The sequence below is a fragment of the Strongylocentrotus purpuratus genome, unplaced genomic scaffold (genome assembly GCF_000002235.5).
Source record: "Strongylocentrotus purpuratus isolate Spur 01 unplaced genomic scaffold, Spur_5.0 spur5_scaffold_7, whole genome shotgun sequence".
NCBI classification, from domain to species: domain Eukaryota; kingdom Metazoa; phylum Echinodermata; class Echinoidea; order Camarodonta; family Strongylocentrotidae; genus Strongylocentrotus; species Strongylocentrotus purpuratus.
In genome coordinates, this window is record NW_022145613.1 from 744,465 (window position 1) to 763,902 (window position 19,438).

General features: G+C 35.7%; 1 protein-coding gene across 1 annotated transcript in view; it reads left to right on the forward strand.

The window, feature by feature from the left end:
• The window catches only part of LOC577291 (mitogen-activated protein kinase kinase kinase 2), a 58,532-nt gene that overhangs the window by 27,486 nt on the left and 11,608 nt on the right, over window positions 1-19,438 (forward strand). The window contains exons 4-8 of the mRNA XM_003724662.3: window positions 10,563-10,675; window positions 14,134-14,174; window positions 15,943-16,054; window positions 16,447-16,608; window positions 17,810-18,070. Coding sequence (XP_003724710.1) covers window positions 10,563-10,675; window positions 14,134-14,174; window positions 15,943-16,054; window positions 16,447-16,608; window positions 17,810-18,070 — 689 coding nt within the window. The remainder of the gene's footprint in view (window positions 1-10,562; window positions 10,676-14,133; window positions 14,175-15,942; window positions 16,055-16,446; window positions 16,609-17,809; window positions 18,071-19,438) is intronic.

Here is a 19,438-nt window from a genome sequence, read left to right on the forward strand (position 1 = left end):
ATCTCCACCCCTACACAAGACTATACAGTCAAGTTTTTCAATGCTTTTTGGTATTATGTTGCCAGTTTCTTTGTTTTCGACCCTGTTTCCGGTCCAATTATTCACTCGTTCTAAAGAAGAGAATCTCTAAAAATAATCAATGGAATCTTGATAAAGCTTTATATAGTCTTCAACAGTGTGTTTAATTGTTTGATTGAAAGTACACCAGTGAATGAAAGCTCCATATAAGAATGTACCACAGGACAGAATAGAATTCAATTTCTTTTATCTTCTTCTATAGAAAAGAAACTTATTGGTTATGATTCATTAGAAATGATTTGAAGTTACTTCACAGAAAGGGCACTTCATTGTTACAGAGAGACTGCTGGGCGCTGGCAAGCAATCAAACTTAGCAAACAAGAGGACAATAGTAAGTTAGCAATCAGAACTCTCGCATCCAGTCCGATCGCAAATTTGAGGTGAAAACAAAAGTAGAGACTGACAATGCTCAGGTATGCCGTTAAGGGATCCATTTGTAGGTCTACGGGGGCTGTCGGTATGCGCGGTGATTGATTTTGGTTTAGTCTGGGTTCATGAATGTTCTGATAGGGTGCTCATGGCTAGGTATCTGGCTCTTTGTTTTATTCATGGCGTCCTTCAAGGATTAATAGCCCATTCTTGTAGGGCAAGATTAAATTCAAAGTTTACCACTACAGAACCACAATCAATGTTACTTGATCGATGTGCAGTATCATGGCATAGTAGAGAAGAGAACTTGCATTGTCTGTGTTGCTCTTCATTAAAAAGATATTATCAGCCATATTGTGGCAGGATGCTGTAAACCACTTAATTTACAATAAGTAACAATTTGTATCATCCTAAATTTGATAACATACCATTTGGAGTTTTTAGACAAACAAACTATTTCGTTGGAATTTTTTAAAGGGTTTCGATTTGACAATACCATTAGTAAAAAAGACAATTTTGATCATTAGGTCTTTGGGTCAGTTTTGCTTTGAGCTTAAGAGGATTTCAGAGCAATTGGCCATCACTTTGTTGATATTGTTCTGTTTTTGAAACTGTATTTTCAAACTGTACAACTGATTTAAATTAATGCTAGTGGAATTATGTAGATAATAATGAAATAAACAACCATGTAATGTAGAACTATGTATTGTTCATTTAGTGAAATGCTCATGGATTTAGATGATGATATTTAGACAGGTCCTATTTTTTTATGATATAAACTTTGGTCTGACTATACTGACTCATTTCAGGTATTTTGTCAACCATTCATTGAAAATGTAACACTTACATGTATAAAGAAGACCAATCACCCAACACGTTTTTGTTCTTTATATTTAGGATCCCATAAAGGTATAATATAGTCAAAATCAGTTTCTGATTGTAATTTGTAAAGAGATATCACAAGTTTAATGACAAAACTTGCTCTCAAAATAAAGCTATTATTGGTTTGGGAGCAGAGTAGTTGATACACTCACATGTATACAGTTTGTATTGAACGGAAGTTTACCATAATGGACGTATGATAATATATGGAATCTGTTTCTCTTTTGATACTCTTTTATTTGTTAACCATATGTCTCGCTTAGTTTTGAGGTGATTATATATCTCCAACAATATAGGCCTATTACTATTTCCGGGTGATTGTTCCACATTAAAGGTAAAGACCAGTTTGAAAATTGAAATGGAAGCTTGTAATTACCAATCATGTGAAAGAATATGTTTTGACTAATACATGATGATACAAATTTTGCTGAGAAACCGCCTACTAATTGATATATTTAATAAACTATATCTATTTGGACCTGATAGATATAGCGCACGTTTCGCGCACATGTCGCGTAGTCCCATATACATCTTTCTGTGTACGTGCTTGTAACTTTACCAAGACTGGGCCAAATTTCTTATCATTTTGATGATTCCAGGACCTTGCAGTACACACCAATACTTATATGCTAGATGATCAACCTTTCCTGATCGATTCCGCAACGTTTTTTTCACAATGCAATCGCAGGACCATAACTGGTCTTTATCTTCAACCTTTAAAGAAATATTCCTTCATAGAATGCCACTACATCAGAGATCACACATCATAGCTGATTACATTAGCTGTAATAATAATAATAATAATAGCTAGTTCTTATACAAAACCGTGGAACGCAAGTGTTCACAATGGAATAGCTGTATATATCTTAATTGAAAATACTGTGAATTAGTGAACTGAAAGCTTATTGGTCTAGAGACAGACAGTACCAGAGTGGTCACTGGGATAGTCACCAATGACACGTACAGTAGCAGAGGTACAATATAGTAGGGGTCAATATACAGACCTTTGGGGTTTTATTGTTCTGCATTTCAAAAAGATATCAATTTGTAGAACTGTTGTTAAATCCTGGAACAAGGCAGTGCTTTATACCTGATGATAAAGAATGGAAGACCTTGCCCCTAGGATGTGTATTGAAATCAAGTCTCTTCCTTTCTTCTTTTCTATCTGGCTTTAGTCACAAAATGCACATTAAACCTCCTTCTGCATGTCAGCTGATGTATTCACACTCCATGTATCTTCGAGAATACAAAGTTTGAACAATGCTAGTAACTTCTTGGTTTGAACAGATACAAGGTTCAAATTATCAAGTTTCTATTCTGAATATTCTCTTTTAACTTGTTGTTTGTTTTTTAGTGTTAATGTAGACATACATGTACGTGGGAACAAGCAGGGAATGTTCCAGTAAGATTAGGACAGACAAATGAAAAGAGATTTTGAAGTTGGACATGTGCATTAGATTGAATGGAATATCTCATAATTTTTCCTGATTAGCTAATGTACATTTTTGTATCTTATGTGAGATAAGACCAGTGATAGCATAGGTCCAGCCAGTGTGGGGGCACTGTTATCTTTGGGGGGGGGGGGGGGAATGGGTCTCACTATGTCGAAGAAATACAAGAGAATCGAGTGAGAGCATGTCCTGTGAGTTGGGTCATGTAATCTTTTGATTGTGTTACCACCTCCACCCCCCCTTTTTTTTTTTTTACCTCTCTTGCCATTTGATTGGGGCCCCCGGTAGCTACGCCACTATGGAGGAATCTTCTGTGTTTTATTTTCTGTGAGATTCAAGATGTGAACATGCCTTTCCGCTAGGTTCAGTCACACAAGGAATGCTCTACTGATCTCCCTTTAGAATTGATTAAAGAGATTGAGATTTCTCTTGATATTTACAGGCTTCACAGTCAAAAGATGAAATGAAATGGAAACAAATTCTGGGATTAGTCTGGCTTTGGGAAGGTTCTGAGAATAGCTCTAACTTAGTTTGAAAAGAAAGATAGCCGTTCTACCTCTCTTATAATACATTGTACCTTCACAAGAGTATGTGCATTATGTGTGTCCAAATTGGAGGGAAAAAAGGAGAATATTTTGGCAGAGTAGGACTACAAAAGTACCATACGAAGAACAGAATTGTAAATTAATTTGAATTCTACATAACTCATAGGGTATTTCAAAAGTATTTACCATGCAGTAAATAGGTTGTGTATGCCATAAAATTACCCCCATAATGAATGCTGAAAATCATTTATACCTAAAAGCACCAACACACTTATCACACTTAAGTAATGGGACAGTGTTTTCTATGAATAAGCTCAATTGGCCCATTGTGTATCTGTCATTGCTCATTTCTAAGCTATTGTACCTGATTGTACCGCAGCAAATCGGTTACCAGTATACTTCTAAAAACTTAGTGGAAAATGATTTTTTTTTTAAAGAACAGGTCTCTGTTCTATCGATTTGAACCAGCTGCTCGATTGCCTCATATTTTTTGCTTAATTAATCATGATTATAAATTTCAAATGATTGTCGATTTGGAAGTGAAGTATACATTGTTTTAATTATTTCGAATTCAGTCAAAGATGTACACTTCAAAACATGTATATTAGAGAGGAGCCTTGATTTTGACACATTGTATATGATATTATGGCCAGGTGTACTGGCATATCACAGAGTCTATTTAACATCTAAAATTGTTTATTGATATCGTTAAGGCATTAGTTAATTCCTAGCTACTTGTAAAAGAATTTAGAGCAATCAATCCTCATTTGAGCCTATTTGCAATCCCAGTAGAACTTCGGTCATATAAACATTAAATAATCAATCAGATTTAGGGAATTCGTCAATGTCTACATTCCTTACTGGAATGCTACATAATGTGTCCTTCAAATGTCACATTTTTTGGCAGCAAATGTATCACATAAGCTTGCTATGATATCCCTTCTAATGCGTGTGATATGTCATAACAATGCTACATTCAATAGACGTAATCACCTTTATCCAGGGTGCAATGAAGGTAGAACTATTGTTTTGAAATACAATAGAATACAAATTAGAAACAGCATGCCTCAAAAGCAATAGACCATGATATATCATTATCTAACTTTGGGTTTTTGTGGGTTCACCTTGGGAAGTTGAGGTTGGGGGGGGGGGGGGGACCGAACATTTCAGAATCAGGCGATTAATTCTGCTAAATTTGTGCATGAAACTGAATCTGTAGAGAAAATCTGAATAAATGGTGCATGTCTCTCGGTGATTTACCTTAAAGAAGATTAATGTCAAATCCACTCTTCATGCTTTATGAGATTGCAAGGAATAGAGAGCAATCAAAAATACACAATAGCCTGGATTACATTTATAAGAAGACTTCTTGGAGCTTATGTCAGCTGGCTAGAGAGAAATTAGAGCAGGTTATGAATTCCCAGTTAAAATATTATGTGCAATATACAGCGGTTTATGTCATGTTTTGTTGTGGCGTTTCTTTGACACATCTTGCTATAATGTAGAGGGTCGTCTCTTCTTCAACCATGTGGATTGGTAGACAATAAAGGCCTACCGGTATCCAGTCTTGGAGTTAATGCTATAATGGTTTTTTACCAATCTGCAATCTATCTCTCTTTCTTTCTCTTCAACTTGTCTATCTATCTATCTATCTATCTATCTATCTATCTATCTATCTATCTATCTCTTTTCTTTGCTTGTACTCTCTAGTCTGTACATGTCACTATGTCACCTTTTTCCATTCCCTTTTTATTCTTTTCTCTCTTTACTGCACATGTCAAATATAATAAGGCTACATAATTATACAAAATATTGCTTCTGTCTCTCTGTCTCTCTCTCTCTCTCTCTGTGTCTCTCTGTCTCTCTCTGTCACTTTTTACTTTAAATTGCATCTTCTCTCCGCATTTTGATTTATTTTCTTTCTTTACAGACTCTGCCGTTTCTTTGTCTCTCTTTTCTGCCTCAACTGCTAAATCCTTTCCATTCTTTCTAGCCAAACTAGGCCCATGCTTCCATGTATACTAGCAGTACTTCCAACTATAGGCCTGTATTTGATGTGCTTCATGTATAATTCCACATTGCCATAGGTCCACCTGTTAAGAATCCAACAGTTTGATTCTACTTGTGACCGGAGCTTGCTTGTGAAGGAATACTTGTCATTTCACCGCTGGATATCTGATTTGTTATGGCAGATCTCACCATTTTCATTGATTCACTTTGACTGAAGTCAAGAGCCCTTTTGAACCGGCTCTGCCATTTTTTCCATTCTTAAAACAAAAAGGGTGCAGAAAATAGCTTGTCATATCGCTATCCAGCACAAACTCAATGCTGAGTATTATAAGTAGCTGACAACGTGATAACAATTCTCATAATTATGTTCACAATAGGTATTGGGATATTTGCTTGTATAATAGTGATGTTTCCTTGCAGTGGTAACTTTATTACTTTATTTACCAGAGCTCTTATGAAGTTTTCAAGAACGCTTTGGCCTTTTCTTGAGGTTAACCACTCTTTGCTCCTTTGTATATTTTCACTAGCCATTCTTGTTGTTGATTTGATTGCTAGTATAGGCTTGTAAAATGTTTACATGTACATGTAGACCTTGTCTGTATTATGTACATGAAGGCTCTTCCAGTTTTGATGAAGATATATTTGGTTGGTTCTAACAATATATCTTAATTCTGAATACATAGTTCAAAAGTACACAAGGCCATTTTCTCTTTGAGTTTCTATACTCGGCATGAGCTGTGAGAGTATACTCAAAATGTCTACAAATGCTCCAGATATTTGACAGAAAATTGAAAGATTTGCAGCTTGCAGGCACATAATGTTTAAAAGGTTGAAATACTTCAATAGATCAAATGAGCTATAAAATTGAAAAAAAATCTTAATTTAGTACCAATGCTTTGTCAGTTTCAGTACAGTACATGAGAATCTAGATATAGTACCGTGCCATGCATGATGGAACCTTTTGTATTTCTGTATTTACTTTAGTTGTTTACTTCTCCGCTCTATGTGTTTTTTACGGTCAGTAGATGTTAAGTGCACAGTATGGTGTCCCTATATCCCACTCTCATCATTCCATACATGCAAACATGGAGACATTAGGCAGAGCAATTTTTTCTTTATTCTCTTGAAGGATATACAGGAACCCAGCATGAACTCTTATGTGTGCAATTCTTTCCTTTCTACTTGAAATAGGTACTATAAACTTTTAAAGGGAAGTATTTATATGTGAAGAGAGATCACAATTAATGACATATCAGACAACTCAAAAAGGAGTTAATCTTGATTCTTGAGAGGAGGGAAAACCAAGAAGACCTAGGACTAAATATAGCTTCAGCATTTGGGCTTCATTTAGTGTCTTCAACAGTTACAAGTGGCATAAAGAATAATAATAGTTATATATTAAGTTCTTGTATAGCGTGTAATACATTATGAAATAACGCACACACTAAAAAAGCACATTAACTATAATATCAATTTTACTTGGAAATGTAAGTGCATTTCTCGGATCTCCCCACGGTTAGTATTTTATTGATGTTTTCACATCACAACCAAGAAGCCAAACATATGAAACCATAGGGAATGCCTTTAATGTGGAAGTAGGGCATAGACTATGATATCCGTTACATCCTGCATCCAGTCAAACATGGGATGACAATGAGACTAGAAACTTCTAATCTGTTTGATCAAAGTGTCCTAATGTCCTAAGATATACATGCACTTCTACTCTTTATGTTTGGTAAATTTTCCAAATTGGTTAGTGTGGAGAACATTAATTTTCTGTCTCAAAACCTTTTTCTGTCTTGTCAAAATACATGTAGATAAGATTGCTATATACATTTTTTTTATAATCCAGCGACAATGAAATTTGCATTGTATTCATTTAAAACAAGAGTGGAAAGAGGCAATGAAGATAGAATGCCTTGCTTAAGGGATAAGGAAAAAGTGCTGTGCTGGGGTTTGAACCCAAAGCCTTTGCATCCTCAGTCCAGTGATCTAACCACTGGACTACAGGACCTCCAGGTTCTACAAGCCTTAAGAGATTTTGAAATCCTGCATAAGATCAGAATAGGCCGATCATTTTTATAAATTGGAAAGTCCAGCGCTGGTAGGTGTGACCTGGAGATTCTTTTTTAGTACTTCCAGAGTATGAATTACCAGACAGTTTAGAATCTAGATCTAGGTCATCTGCTTTGCTCATTTCCTCTTGTAATATAATTTTGACACTCTGTGATCTACCGAGGTCTTCCTTTAGAACACATTCAGCTCTGGGGCTCATCCTGTTCACTTTCTACATGAGTTTTCAAGACCTCATCTTGTATTTTGATTTTGGGTTGAATTATTAACCTTGTTGAATAACTTTGATATTTGCATATATTTGCATGAAAGCAAATTCCCCTTCCAGTCCCACCTTCCTGGTGAAAATTAACAGAGTTAACATCTGTGCAGGCCTAATATGAAATGAATTGTTTTCTTTGACAGACTTTAATGCTATGCCTTTACTTGGGGGGGGGGGAGGATGGATGCTCTTTTGTCTCTTAATTCTATAGAAGTAATTTTAGATAAGGATATTAGACACGTATGGTTGGCCGACAAGGGGTAATAAATAATTGGCATATTTGTATCTCTCATAAAATCCCATCCCACTCAACAAACACAACAGAAACAAAAAATACTTTTGAAAGTTTGTCAAGTCATGCAGCTCCTCAAGCGAGTACATACAACCCAGTTTACAAGTACAAACCATGCATAGGGACAATGCAGGTACTGGACTTTAAACTATGTTTTCTCCTTGCCTACATTCATGTTCTGTAAGCTGATATTTTGGTGTATAGGTATTTTCACGAATGACAGGCTAAGAGACCTTTTGTGAGTTGTTGCTTTCGCGAATAGCACACAGCAGAATTAATGAATGGGCATGACGTATTTACGAACTTTCTCACGCCAACATCCATACACACACAAGTTTGAGCAGCCCATCGTACCACATACAGCCAAGTACCGAACCTGCATAGAGCGAGAAGGCTGATTGATTTTAAGACAGGCGTGCAAGCATAATGCATGGTGATTAGAATACCAAGTATGTATTCAAATTGTTGATAAGGGTTACTAAAGAGTACAAAACTTTTTTGAAAAAATGGGAACTTCCCCACTTGCTGTCGCGCAAAGTGGAATCACTGAGGAAGTGTTACAACCGCTGTCACACAACAAGCTATATACATTGACGTACATGTAGTAGTGGCAGTGGCCAGGCAAATGCTGCTGGCGATCGAGAGGGCGCAAGCACATCATTTTATGTTGATATTTTTTTGCTCTGGAATGATTAGGTGGCAATATTTTGTGTGTGTTGATAAATTTGCGATAATATGCAATTCGCAAAATTCATGAAAATAATAGCTAATACAGTACCCTAGCTAATGTTTGACTAGGTCGTGACTGAGAGACGAGTTCAGATGACTACATTTTAAATTTTGTCACAAACCCTGCATAGCAACTAAACAGGGTCTGAAACATAGACTATTGTTTCTCCTCAGTACCTTTGTTTTACATGTAAATGTATGTTTACAAATGCTTTACCATTCGGTGTCTGGATTGTAGACTACATGTAGGTTTTCACTAGATACTTCATCCTCACTTTCATGCACTAACTCTACTTAATGATCTTTTAAGGTCTGAACCATAGACTAGATACTGTACATGAAGCCTTTAGCCTGTGATATATCCCCCTCCCCCCTCCCCCCCCCCCCCTAGAACATTACAGTGAATACTAGTGGCAAAAAGAATCATTCTTGACTGGTCACCAAAAAAAAAAAATAATAACAACAGTAAACACCACCTGCTCTGTAGCTGTATGAATGTGCGTGATAAAAATAATAAAGATTTAAGATATATACCGTAGCTATTTTAGTTTCATGCTGTATCTAAGACCTAAGGTTTCACGCTCAGTTTCTCTCTCTTGATCAGATTTCATGTCAAGTGGCGATAGCTTTACAAATGGCTAAAAATCCCGTCCATATTTTAAAGAATTGGAAGTCACATATATGTAACTAAATACTAAAATGCTTCTATTTTAATTATCCTTGATTTTTTAGAAAATTGAATTGAATTGTAAATACATGTATGGTATAGTCGGATACAAGTTACAAACCACTCGGACTGCTTGTATTGTTTATTGACTAAAGATATACTTCTTGTGATCTTAGCCTTGGATATGTGTGAGTTTTTATATTTTGACTCACAGTTTGGAAGAAAATTGTCTGCTATGCAACCAGATTGGTTGACCACAGTTATGTGGAAAGGCTACAGCCGACCTTTACAAGAATACTTCTGTTGAAAATTGCATAGTTTACCCTCATTATACAATGATTATTAATTGAACAAGTAGTGATGCAGCTTCTTGAGTGTCTAGACTAGTTTCAGCCCCACCATACCTTCATGATTGTATTAATTATGGAATAAGGGTATTCAGCCATTCTGTGAAAAGAATATTATCTGTGTGTTGTGTGTCTGCAGCCCACAGTTTGACGTCACACATCCATAGGATCCTGGATGCATTAGTGAGAATTTATAAAACCACATTGTGGCAAATCTATGTTTAAACATGCTCCTTTGTATGACGTAGTTAATAATAATATTTAGTGTTTGTATAGCGCATATTACATTCTATAACGTCCCTATGCGCTTCCAAAGAGCTTTGGAAATTATTACCCTAACTTTAGCTCCAGCAGCCGTATCAGCGCACAGTGCATTTCAAGGAATAATCCTACCAGGTACCCATTTACCTCACCTGGGTAGAGTGTGGCAAATGTAGATTAATGTCTTGCCAAAAGAGTTTCAATTGAGTTTGATAATGCAACTAGGAAAAGTGCCATAACAACCTATGCTATATGAATGTTTCTGAATCAGGCAACATTTAACAAAACCATGTTACATCAAGTTAAAACATATTGGCCTACATGTAAATGTATGTGTATTAAAATTTACCATGAGTTTCAGTGGGATGTTGGCAAACTTGTACTTATGGTTTCCCTAAATTAATGTCTGTATTCTGCACAGAAAGAAACCCACACTTATAAATGCAGCCTACATGTAAAGTCAATTGAATGTACATATAGACTGCCCTTTTCTCCTTATATGATTACCGGTATATTGTGATGTAATGTTGACTTTGTTTTAACTTATATCAAACATCTTTTTTTTCTTCTTTTTTTTTCTTCTTTTTTTTCTCTAGTGGATCCAGCAGCCGACAGTAATCAGGTGATCAGTGAGATCACTGATAATCTGATATCATTGAGAGTACAAGGCAATCGTAATCGAGGAAGAGGAAGCTCATCATCACATTCTGTAAGTATCAAGCTCTCTCCCGTCTCTTGCCTTTCACTTACACCAACAAAACTTTAAGTTCCTCAGATTGTATTAAAATAATGACCTCTTTCGTAGCGTGAGAGTTTGCGCAAAGTTGCAAAAGTTGAGTGTCATGGTTCATTTAGCTTGTAGCATGAAACTTTTAAGAATCTGGACCACTCACTCTCTATGTTTGTGAAAGTATTTTGATCAGCAAGACATTCTTTGTTTATGGTTATCCCCCCCCCCCATCTCAATACAGCTTTATTAAATGCAAAAACACCTGCCTCATTTTGGTTGGAGTAATTCATAGGAATATTAATAAAAAGGTGGAATTAGCAAATAACAGTCAATGTGCAGTCACTGAAGTGTGTACATTTTTAAAGAGCAAAAGCGTGTAAAAAGGGTAGAGTCCTTACCAGGTTACATGACAGTGATTTTCCTAAAATTGTCCTGTGTCAACAAGAAATATTAGGAAGTTGAATTCAAAGTAAATAAAGAATTTTGTCCTTTTGAATAATATTTCTAAAGGAGAATGTTGATTCCGTTTGGAGGACTATTAATAGTTTGATATCAGCATTTAAAAAAAAAAACATAAATTGAAATTAGACATATTTGCAATTTTCATGAGGACTTCCATATATCAAACTGCCAATAGCTATTTTTTATTGACTTTATACATCCACGCCACTGGAATCTTTTCCATGCCAGCAAGACTAATTGATATATTGTACCTAGGTACCATATCACACCTGTTTTGTCTATAGAGCCTAGCTTACGAGTTATCTCGTTAAAAGATTACTATGTCTGTCTTAATTACCCTAATTCATTACTGACCCAAGAGTTTGAAGAAGGAGGGGGCAGTTTCCTGTCCTCTGTCGTCTGTGTTTACCTGTGATATAGCACTGCTGCTGCTCACATGCCCTAGTTCCATATTCGTGCCAGCTTGATGAAATAAGTCTGAGAAATTTTCTTATAAAATTGCTAACTTTTGTTAATGCTAATTGATTGTAATTATAGAAAATCCAAAAAGAACTGCATGTCAGAAAAGAAAATGGACATGCATAATTGAAAACAATTTAAAAACTATTTTACATGATGTTTATTGTTAAGTTTCTCTACAAGAGGTATATGTAGCTTGTAGGCCTACTATACATGCAGATGAGCACAGTTATTATATATGCCATATGTTGGATAGTGTCGATGTCAGGGTTTTCCCCTTTTGACCAGTATTTGATTGCAATAGAGATTGTATTAGAACAGGCTACTGACTAATTAAGCACTAATCTGTAGATGAACTATAACACAATAACAACTAATTACCTTTGTGTGGACTTTATCACTGTCCGTTCTACGTGTTGATATACAGTATACATGACTTACAGGACACCTCTAAATAGCCTAGTTTCCATGCATGTTGTAGGAGATCACAGTGCACTCAAATACATGTATCTTTTCAATTATGTTACCAAAGAAATCTTGTTTTCTTTAAAAAAAATGTTGTTTACACCACCTAAGTCAAGGATCACACTGAGCCATAGAAAAAATACTAAGTGGAAAATTTTAAATGTTTGTATTCATTCTAGAGCAATTGAAAATTGAACTTACAAATGCTGTGTGATACTTGTAAGATTTTGCATGATAGATGAGATACATTTGGAATTTGAAAAGGAGTAGAAACAAAGCTTAGAAAGTACTGTTGTGATAAGGGTTGCAAGTGTTTTGTGTCTGGAGTGGCTTTACTGGTAAGTTGTCATGGAAACCAGAACATGCCATGCTTTGTGGTCTACCATGATACAACATGCTTGCTAGGTCACTAGGTGTAAGGCAAGAAATAGATTATGACCTGTTCTGCTAATCTCAGACACATGTGAAGACTCTGATGGTTGTCTATGCTTCATAGACTTTCGTAGACCCTATTACTGCTTAAATAAAGATTAATTTTATCGCTTTCTTCCAAAATTTATATAAAGTTGTTTCATTTCATGGAATTGGAATGAGAATAGTACAGTACAACACAAAATTCTCTGCTACCGGTGTTTATCTGTATCTGTCCGTGACATACAATCACCAGCATTATAAGTTGATTATTTAATTGCTAGTAATAATTTGTTAGAATCAGTCGATCATTAAATGGGAGGTCTACGGATTGAAGAATGTATTTTGACTGCTATTGATATATGTATATACCTCTAGCTATACCTCTATGCTTCCTAAACAGAAAGCTCAAGTTCAACAGGTTTCCTTTCCCCCGGACTGACATGCAGAAACACATGCCCTCTATGTCCAAGCATGTCTTCCATTCACAAAAACGACACCCATCTAAACACCATGGTGCCTGTCAGTCTATGCGACACCCATCTAAACACCATGGTGCCTGTCAGTCTATGCGACTCACATCTCACCCAAACTCAATTACCCGTTATTTGCCTATCAAGCAATGCACTGATCCGCTCAATGCGTAACGACACTAAGACCCGGGTCTATTTCCTCCATTTAGCCTGCACAAGCACGCAGCGCAGGAGATCTTCCGCCGGAGATATTTTTAGCGCGATTTGGCGGCAGGAGAGAGGAAGTCGTTTGAGATAGATCGCTTCTATGACACAGCTTCTTTTTTTATGTGTGTGGATACCATAGGCTTCATTTACCTTGTGTCACCCACCTCTCCCCCTGTCCAAGTTAGATGTATACGGTCTGTCTAGATTAGGTCTTACAAAATATTATTTACATTAGCGAAATAAGATGATTATTGTGTATAACTCTATCTCAAGCTGCTTTAAAACAATATTAATTGGAAGATTTAGGCTTCAAATACAAGATTATCATTATATTGAAAGAGAAATTTTCCTCATTATTTCACTCTTTTTTTTAAAGTGATTTTTTGTATTCTTCCGTGCTAATACTTGCAAATCTCATTTTAAGGCAAATTATTTCACACTTTTTGTCGAATAAAAATCTTGTTTAGCTCGATAGTTGAAACAAAATGCTCTTTCTGATACCCCCCCCCCCCCCAAAAAAAAAAAAAATCAGCGATCAACAATCCTCAACAATCCTTGGCTCCAATAGTGTTTGATTTAACTTGTGAAGTATTATATAACATTTAAACAAATTGATGTGTGTGAATTGTATGTTGACTTTGGATAAATATCTATAAGTATGAAAATGATTAAAGCATATCACTAGAGGTTAGAGGATACTTTACTTGAACCCATACTCGGCACCCTAAAGAAAACCCATACTTGGCACCCTCGAGAAACTTGCGTTTTTCAGATATACAACAGCTACTTATAGTCAACTTCATGTTCTTGAGTCATCAGTTCACATGTCAAAGAAATGTTAAAAGTGAAAAACTTGCAAACAAAAGCATGAAATATAGTTTAAATTCTTTAATAGGAAATATAAAAGATCTATTTTTGTTCCATTCTTCATTCTTTATTGCTATTTTTATTTTCCTGCAGACTGAGATCCGAGTCAAGTTTGAATTCAATGGCGAGAAGAGGTGAGTGACATGACTTGAGTCTATAATAAAAACAGTTTCCAATAGTTTGTGCTCCTGTGTTTGATTTAGATGATGATGTCCATCCTTCCTTCCCTGAATGTTTCTCATCAATTTTGGGTGGATGGGAGCAGATATTGTTCAAGATAGGAAGCTATGAAATCAATGTCATGTTGAACTGACTCACATTATACAGAGGATATTGGTAGGGACCTGCTTTGTGTGAATATGATATGAAATACGAGATATGTTATGGGGAGGATATTGAAAAGGGACCTTATAAGTGTGAAATATGATTTTAAATATGAGATGAATTATGACACAAAGTTCTGAGAATACCATGTTACTTCCTTGCCTTAATGCTGTTCATTATGTCACCTACTAATGGACACACGCTATTAAACTCATCACCCGATGTTACCGTATTTGGCTTTGATGGAAAATTGAGGCTGTGTAAATCAAGAGTTTGAATTGGTTGAATTTATAAATCATTTGCATGAAACTATGCATTGATTACATGCCTCCTTTTAAATCAACTATTTTAAGTTGTATTCCTCAGGCTATTTATTTAATTTCTATATTTTCTTGATTTTTGAGAAGATGAGTATTTTATTTAAAGTGTTCAGAGTAAAAAAGGACATATACTCTGTTTTGAAGTTTACAAGTTGATGCCCATGTTCAGATCTTGGCAGACAATATTTGATCATGTTGTACCTTAACATTTTATTATTTCAATCATTCTATTGACAGATTCTATAAGTAAGCTAAGAATTTTAAAGTTTTATTTTATCAATTCACATTCATATATTTATTGGCGGCATGGATACAATAATATTTTGGAAAACTTTTTTTAAAGGATATTTTTTCAGAGTAAGGCAGATGTAACTGATCTGTTCAACAGGTTGCAAAAAGGTTTTTCAGAAGTCAAACCTGCCAAGTTGACACTTGGGTGACATTAGAAAGATATCATCAGTAATTGAGAACAGATACGCCAAGTCTCCATGTTAATTTCCTCTCCTATAAATCAGAGTCTTGTTAGCAAAGTGTGAAGTATTGTGTGTGAATAATGTCTTCCTCCCGGTGGGATCATGTTATCGTTTCTTACACAGAAATCCTAGAATACTTCGCTTGCTCTTTTTGCCTGAGGAAAATAATATATATAAGGGTAGAATAAAACGAGTCACTGTGCTGTTTATTGGATTGTCTGCTGACTAACGGGCAATTCTGCTTAAGATTTGTCACAATTTATCAACAGCTTTAGATTTAACTCTAAGAGGAGACTTTTATCAACTCTAAGAAAGACTTTTACAAGCTAAAAAAAAAGAGACTTTTACAAGCTCTAAGAAATAACAAAGACTCATACAACACTGTACTTTAGAAGGGTAAGAGGGACATGGTTGAGGGTGATTTTTCTACAAGGGTACCGTAGATATAAAACCATAGTTACCATAGTAACAAATATGAAATCACTTAACTCGATTGAAGAGCCAAGTTTGGTTAAAAAAAGTTTACCCTTCAATATTAGTTTCACATTTAGCAAGATTCATATGATATTAACTTTCAATAATTGTATTTCTCCCCCTCTCTTACGTTGTTGGCCATTTCTTTACAGTTCATAGAGGAATCTTATAACGTTTAAAATTCCTTACCAAAACTATTTTGTTGCTGTTGTTGTACACACATACATGCCAGGAAGAAAACAATATATGAGCATAACAAAAATTTAACAATTACTGATTTTTCACTCTTTTTTTTCTTCTTCCCCCTCTAGAATATTACAAATCCCAAGACCACTCAAGTATGATGACATACTGCTCAAAGCAAGGACAACATTTGGGCAGCCAGTGGATATGTTCCTCACAAACCATAATACTACATTCTCGGTATGTACATTGTCTTGTGTATGCATATATATTTTTTAAAATATTTTTTGTGTACAAAGGATAGTATGTATGCATGTAGTAGACTAGCTTTTTAACTTATTCAAATGATATGCAGGAAACGTTCAGTAGCAAAGTAGAGGTTTTAACGATGAAAACTTGACCTCATATATGACTTCCTCAGTGAAGATATATGTGAGTAATTGAGCTATATAAAGCGAGCTAAAGAACAGAATAATACATCAAATTAATGAGAAGAAATTGCACTTTCAGGAAAAGATCTCCTGTGATGCTTCTTGTTTGTTTGTTTTTGTTTCCACTAGACCTTCTGTATTGAATTGAATTGAATTACATGATCTTAATTTTGATTTTCAACTGTTTCTCTTCTTCCCCAGTTACTAATTCCAATACGTGATCAGACGGATCTAAATCATGCAGTAGAGATCACTGACAATAACCCAAATGCTAAGAGCCTCAGGCTTCATCTAGAACTCGCTACACCAGGTTCATCTTCTAATAATAATGGCAGCTCTAAGAGAGATCTCTACGACACTGCAGTAAGTACAATGAATGAGCAGGGTTATTATCAAACAGGAAAGCTAGATCCACTTCAGGTGTGCCTGCTTAACAGTGCCTTACTAAGCTGAGATCTGCTCATGGAACTGCATTTTTATAGAAACCAGCCTCAAGCAATTCTGAATTGTTCAATCATGCAAAAGAATGTTGTTTAGGATCAGCAAAAAGTAAACGTAAGTGATGAAAACTTGCGGGAAATCACATGTACTGAAAATGTGCATCAATTTTGTGACAAACCATTGGGATGACTTGGTTGATTTTATTTTCCTTCTATACCAAGTACTCAGCTCTTACACTAATTGCTACCAAGGTAGTCATCAGACATCATTTTATTTGTAGTACTGACTACTGAGTATTTGGTTTAAGTTTGGTAATATTAGGATATCAAATTTTCTGACATTAACAGAACTCGCAATTACCTTTTAAGTTTTATATTGATATGGTTTACTCAATGAAGAGACTTTGGTGGTAAGCGCTTTATATGCATCGTTTTAATATTATTTATTTTATTATTTATGTTTCCATGCTCACGGTCTCATGAAAGAGGATTTATAACACCAAGACTATTTCCATTGTTAACTGGAAAATCTCTTTCAGAGGACTGAAGCGGTTCATAAGATAAATGTTTTTAGTATGTCCACAAGTAATCATCATTTGAAAGTCTTGTTTTCACACCAGTGATCTGGGAAAAATAATGGCAAGAAGAATTTTGCATGTAAACATGATACATGTATACATGTAAGTTTTTTAATAGGGGCTTGTACTAAGAAGTTTCTTTGAATTATCTTTCATTAAAACCTGCGGAGTGTGTGCTTTTAACGACAATCTTTACCTGTGAGTGATCTTTATGTAGAGTTTGACTGAATGTAAATGCGCAATCACTAATGGTGTGTTGGCTCAGTCAGTAGAGCGTCCGTCTCACAACCGGGAGGTCGTGGGTTTGAACCTCGGTCGCGTCATACCAAAAGACGTTAAAAGATGGGAGTTGCTGCTACACCTGTACCTTGTTGGGCGTTCAACAATAAGGGATAGAGCGATCTGGCGCTGCTCAGTGGCTGCCGGGCTCACGATCTATTGGGCAAAAAGAATTTCCATTTTCAGTTTAAATTAATAAAATTTGAAGTGGAATTTAAAAGATTATTATGATTATTATTATTACAACCTTGTGTTTGATTGCCTTAGATCCGAAGCAGTAGTACCATACCTCAGTCCAAGCACACATCACCGTCTCGATCACAATCAGTACCCCAAGACCATCATGTCCATACCAGTCATGATACGACACACAAACGATACTCAACGCAGGAGATGCCTACTAGAGATAATGCTAACCCATCTCCACCTCCTGGCTATGTACCTGCTAATGCCATGGTTGATATGGGTCATCAGTCAAGACTTCAGACATTCGGGGAGGGCACTTTCATTCCAGAACCGCCAGAGGAGGTAAGAATCAGAGGCGGCCGGCTGGGCAGCGAAAAATAATCTTTCATCCAAGGCCCCGTATTACAAAGAATTGATCCAAATCAATCGTAAATCCTCCAATCAATCGCATGTTGGAAGTCTCCTATCTCTTATGTACATAGTTGCGATTGATCGATATCAACTCTTTGTAAGACGGGCCCTGCTGAATTAGGTATACCTATCTTGACATGGGTTTATAATGTTTTGGGCAGCATTTAGAAACTCTGTCTTGTGTGAGATGACGCTCTTTTGCATGGCTCTCCAACCTTGATTTGTAGCTTTAGCACCGCAACATTATATAATAGAAGAATATTTAATTTATTTCTTTAAGCATGGAGGCCTACCTCAGCAATATAAGATTTTGTGCTTATCATACCATGTAACATTAGGAACCTGGGCTTGCATAAAACTCTTCTCAATTAAGCAATTAGTTCAGATTCATGATCGTTTCATGTTGCAAACATTGATTATTGTACAGTGAATTAAACAAATGTAGATATGCCTAACTGTGGGTCTACTGTTCTTAAGGTATCTAAACTCCTATATAAAAGTAACATGATCTTCTATTCACTTAATGATGTCAACATATTGCATATTACAAACCATAAGTCATGCCTACATGTTCATATTATTCACTCATAACACATTGGAGGCCGAATATTGATGAAGTGCGTGTCTTTTAGAGAGAATTTTGTGTAGCTTATTATTAAGATCTTTTTCAGACCACAAAGTATACCGGTAGGCATGCTTATCGACAAGCCAAGTCGTCTAGTTTCTTCTTATGCTTTGATATAAAGCAAATTGTATTTAGGATTCGAGGGAAACAATCTGTTCAGAATTAGATCCCTTTTACTAATTTGAGAATGAATTACATTTACCCACCCGCCTGCCATGATTTTACAGCATAATCAAATAAGATTGCCTTCCATCTAGGTACTCAGAGAAACTCTAGCTGCATGGCTTCATGTTAAATTTATGAGTTGTCAGTTCCCCTTTTAGCATAGAGGATTAAGGATTAAAGTGAGTAGGGTTTCATGATAATCTCCCTAAGGATTATGTCTAATCTAGACTGGTCTGATAGATAATCTCTGATGCTCAGAACAAGTGCTACTCTAGGTATGGATGTTTCTTGAACCTTGCCATATCAGGGAAGTAATATTCAGCCTTATTTCCCTTATTCTTTTGAAATTATTCAATTTATTTCTAAATGTTCGAAATGTATCTGAGAACTGGGAATGATTTTGAATCTTATTTGTGTACAAAATATTGTAACAATTCCATGAACGAAATGTTGATTGGCTTTCAGGGGTAATACTGTAACATTATATATTATTCTCTCTGATATATGCC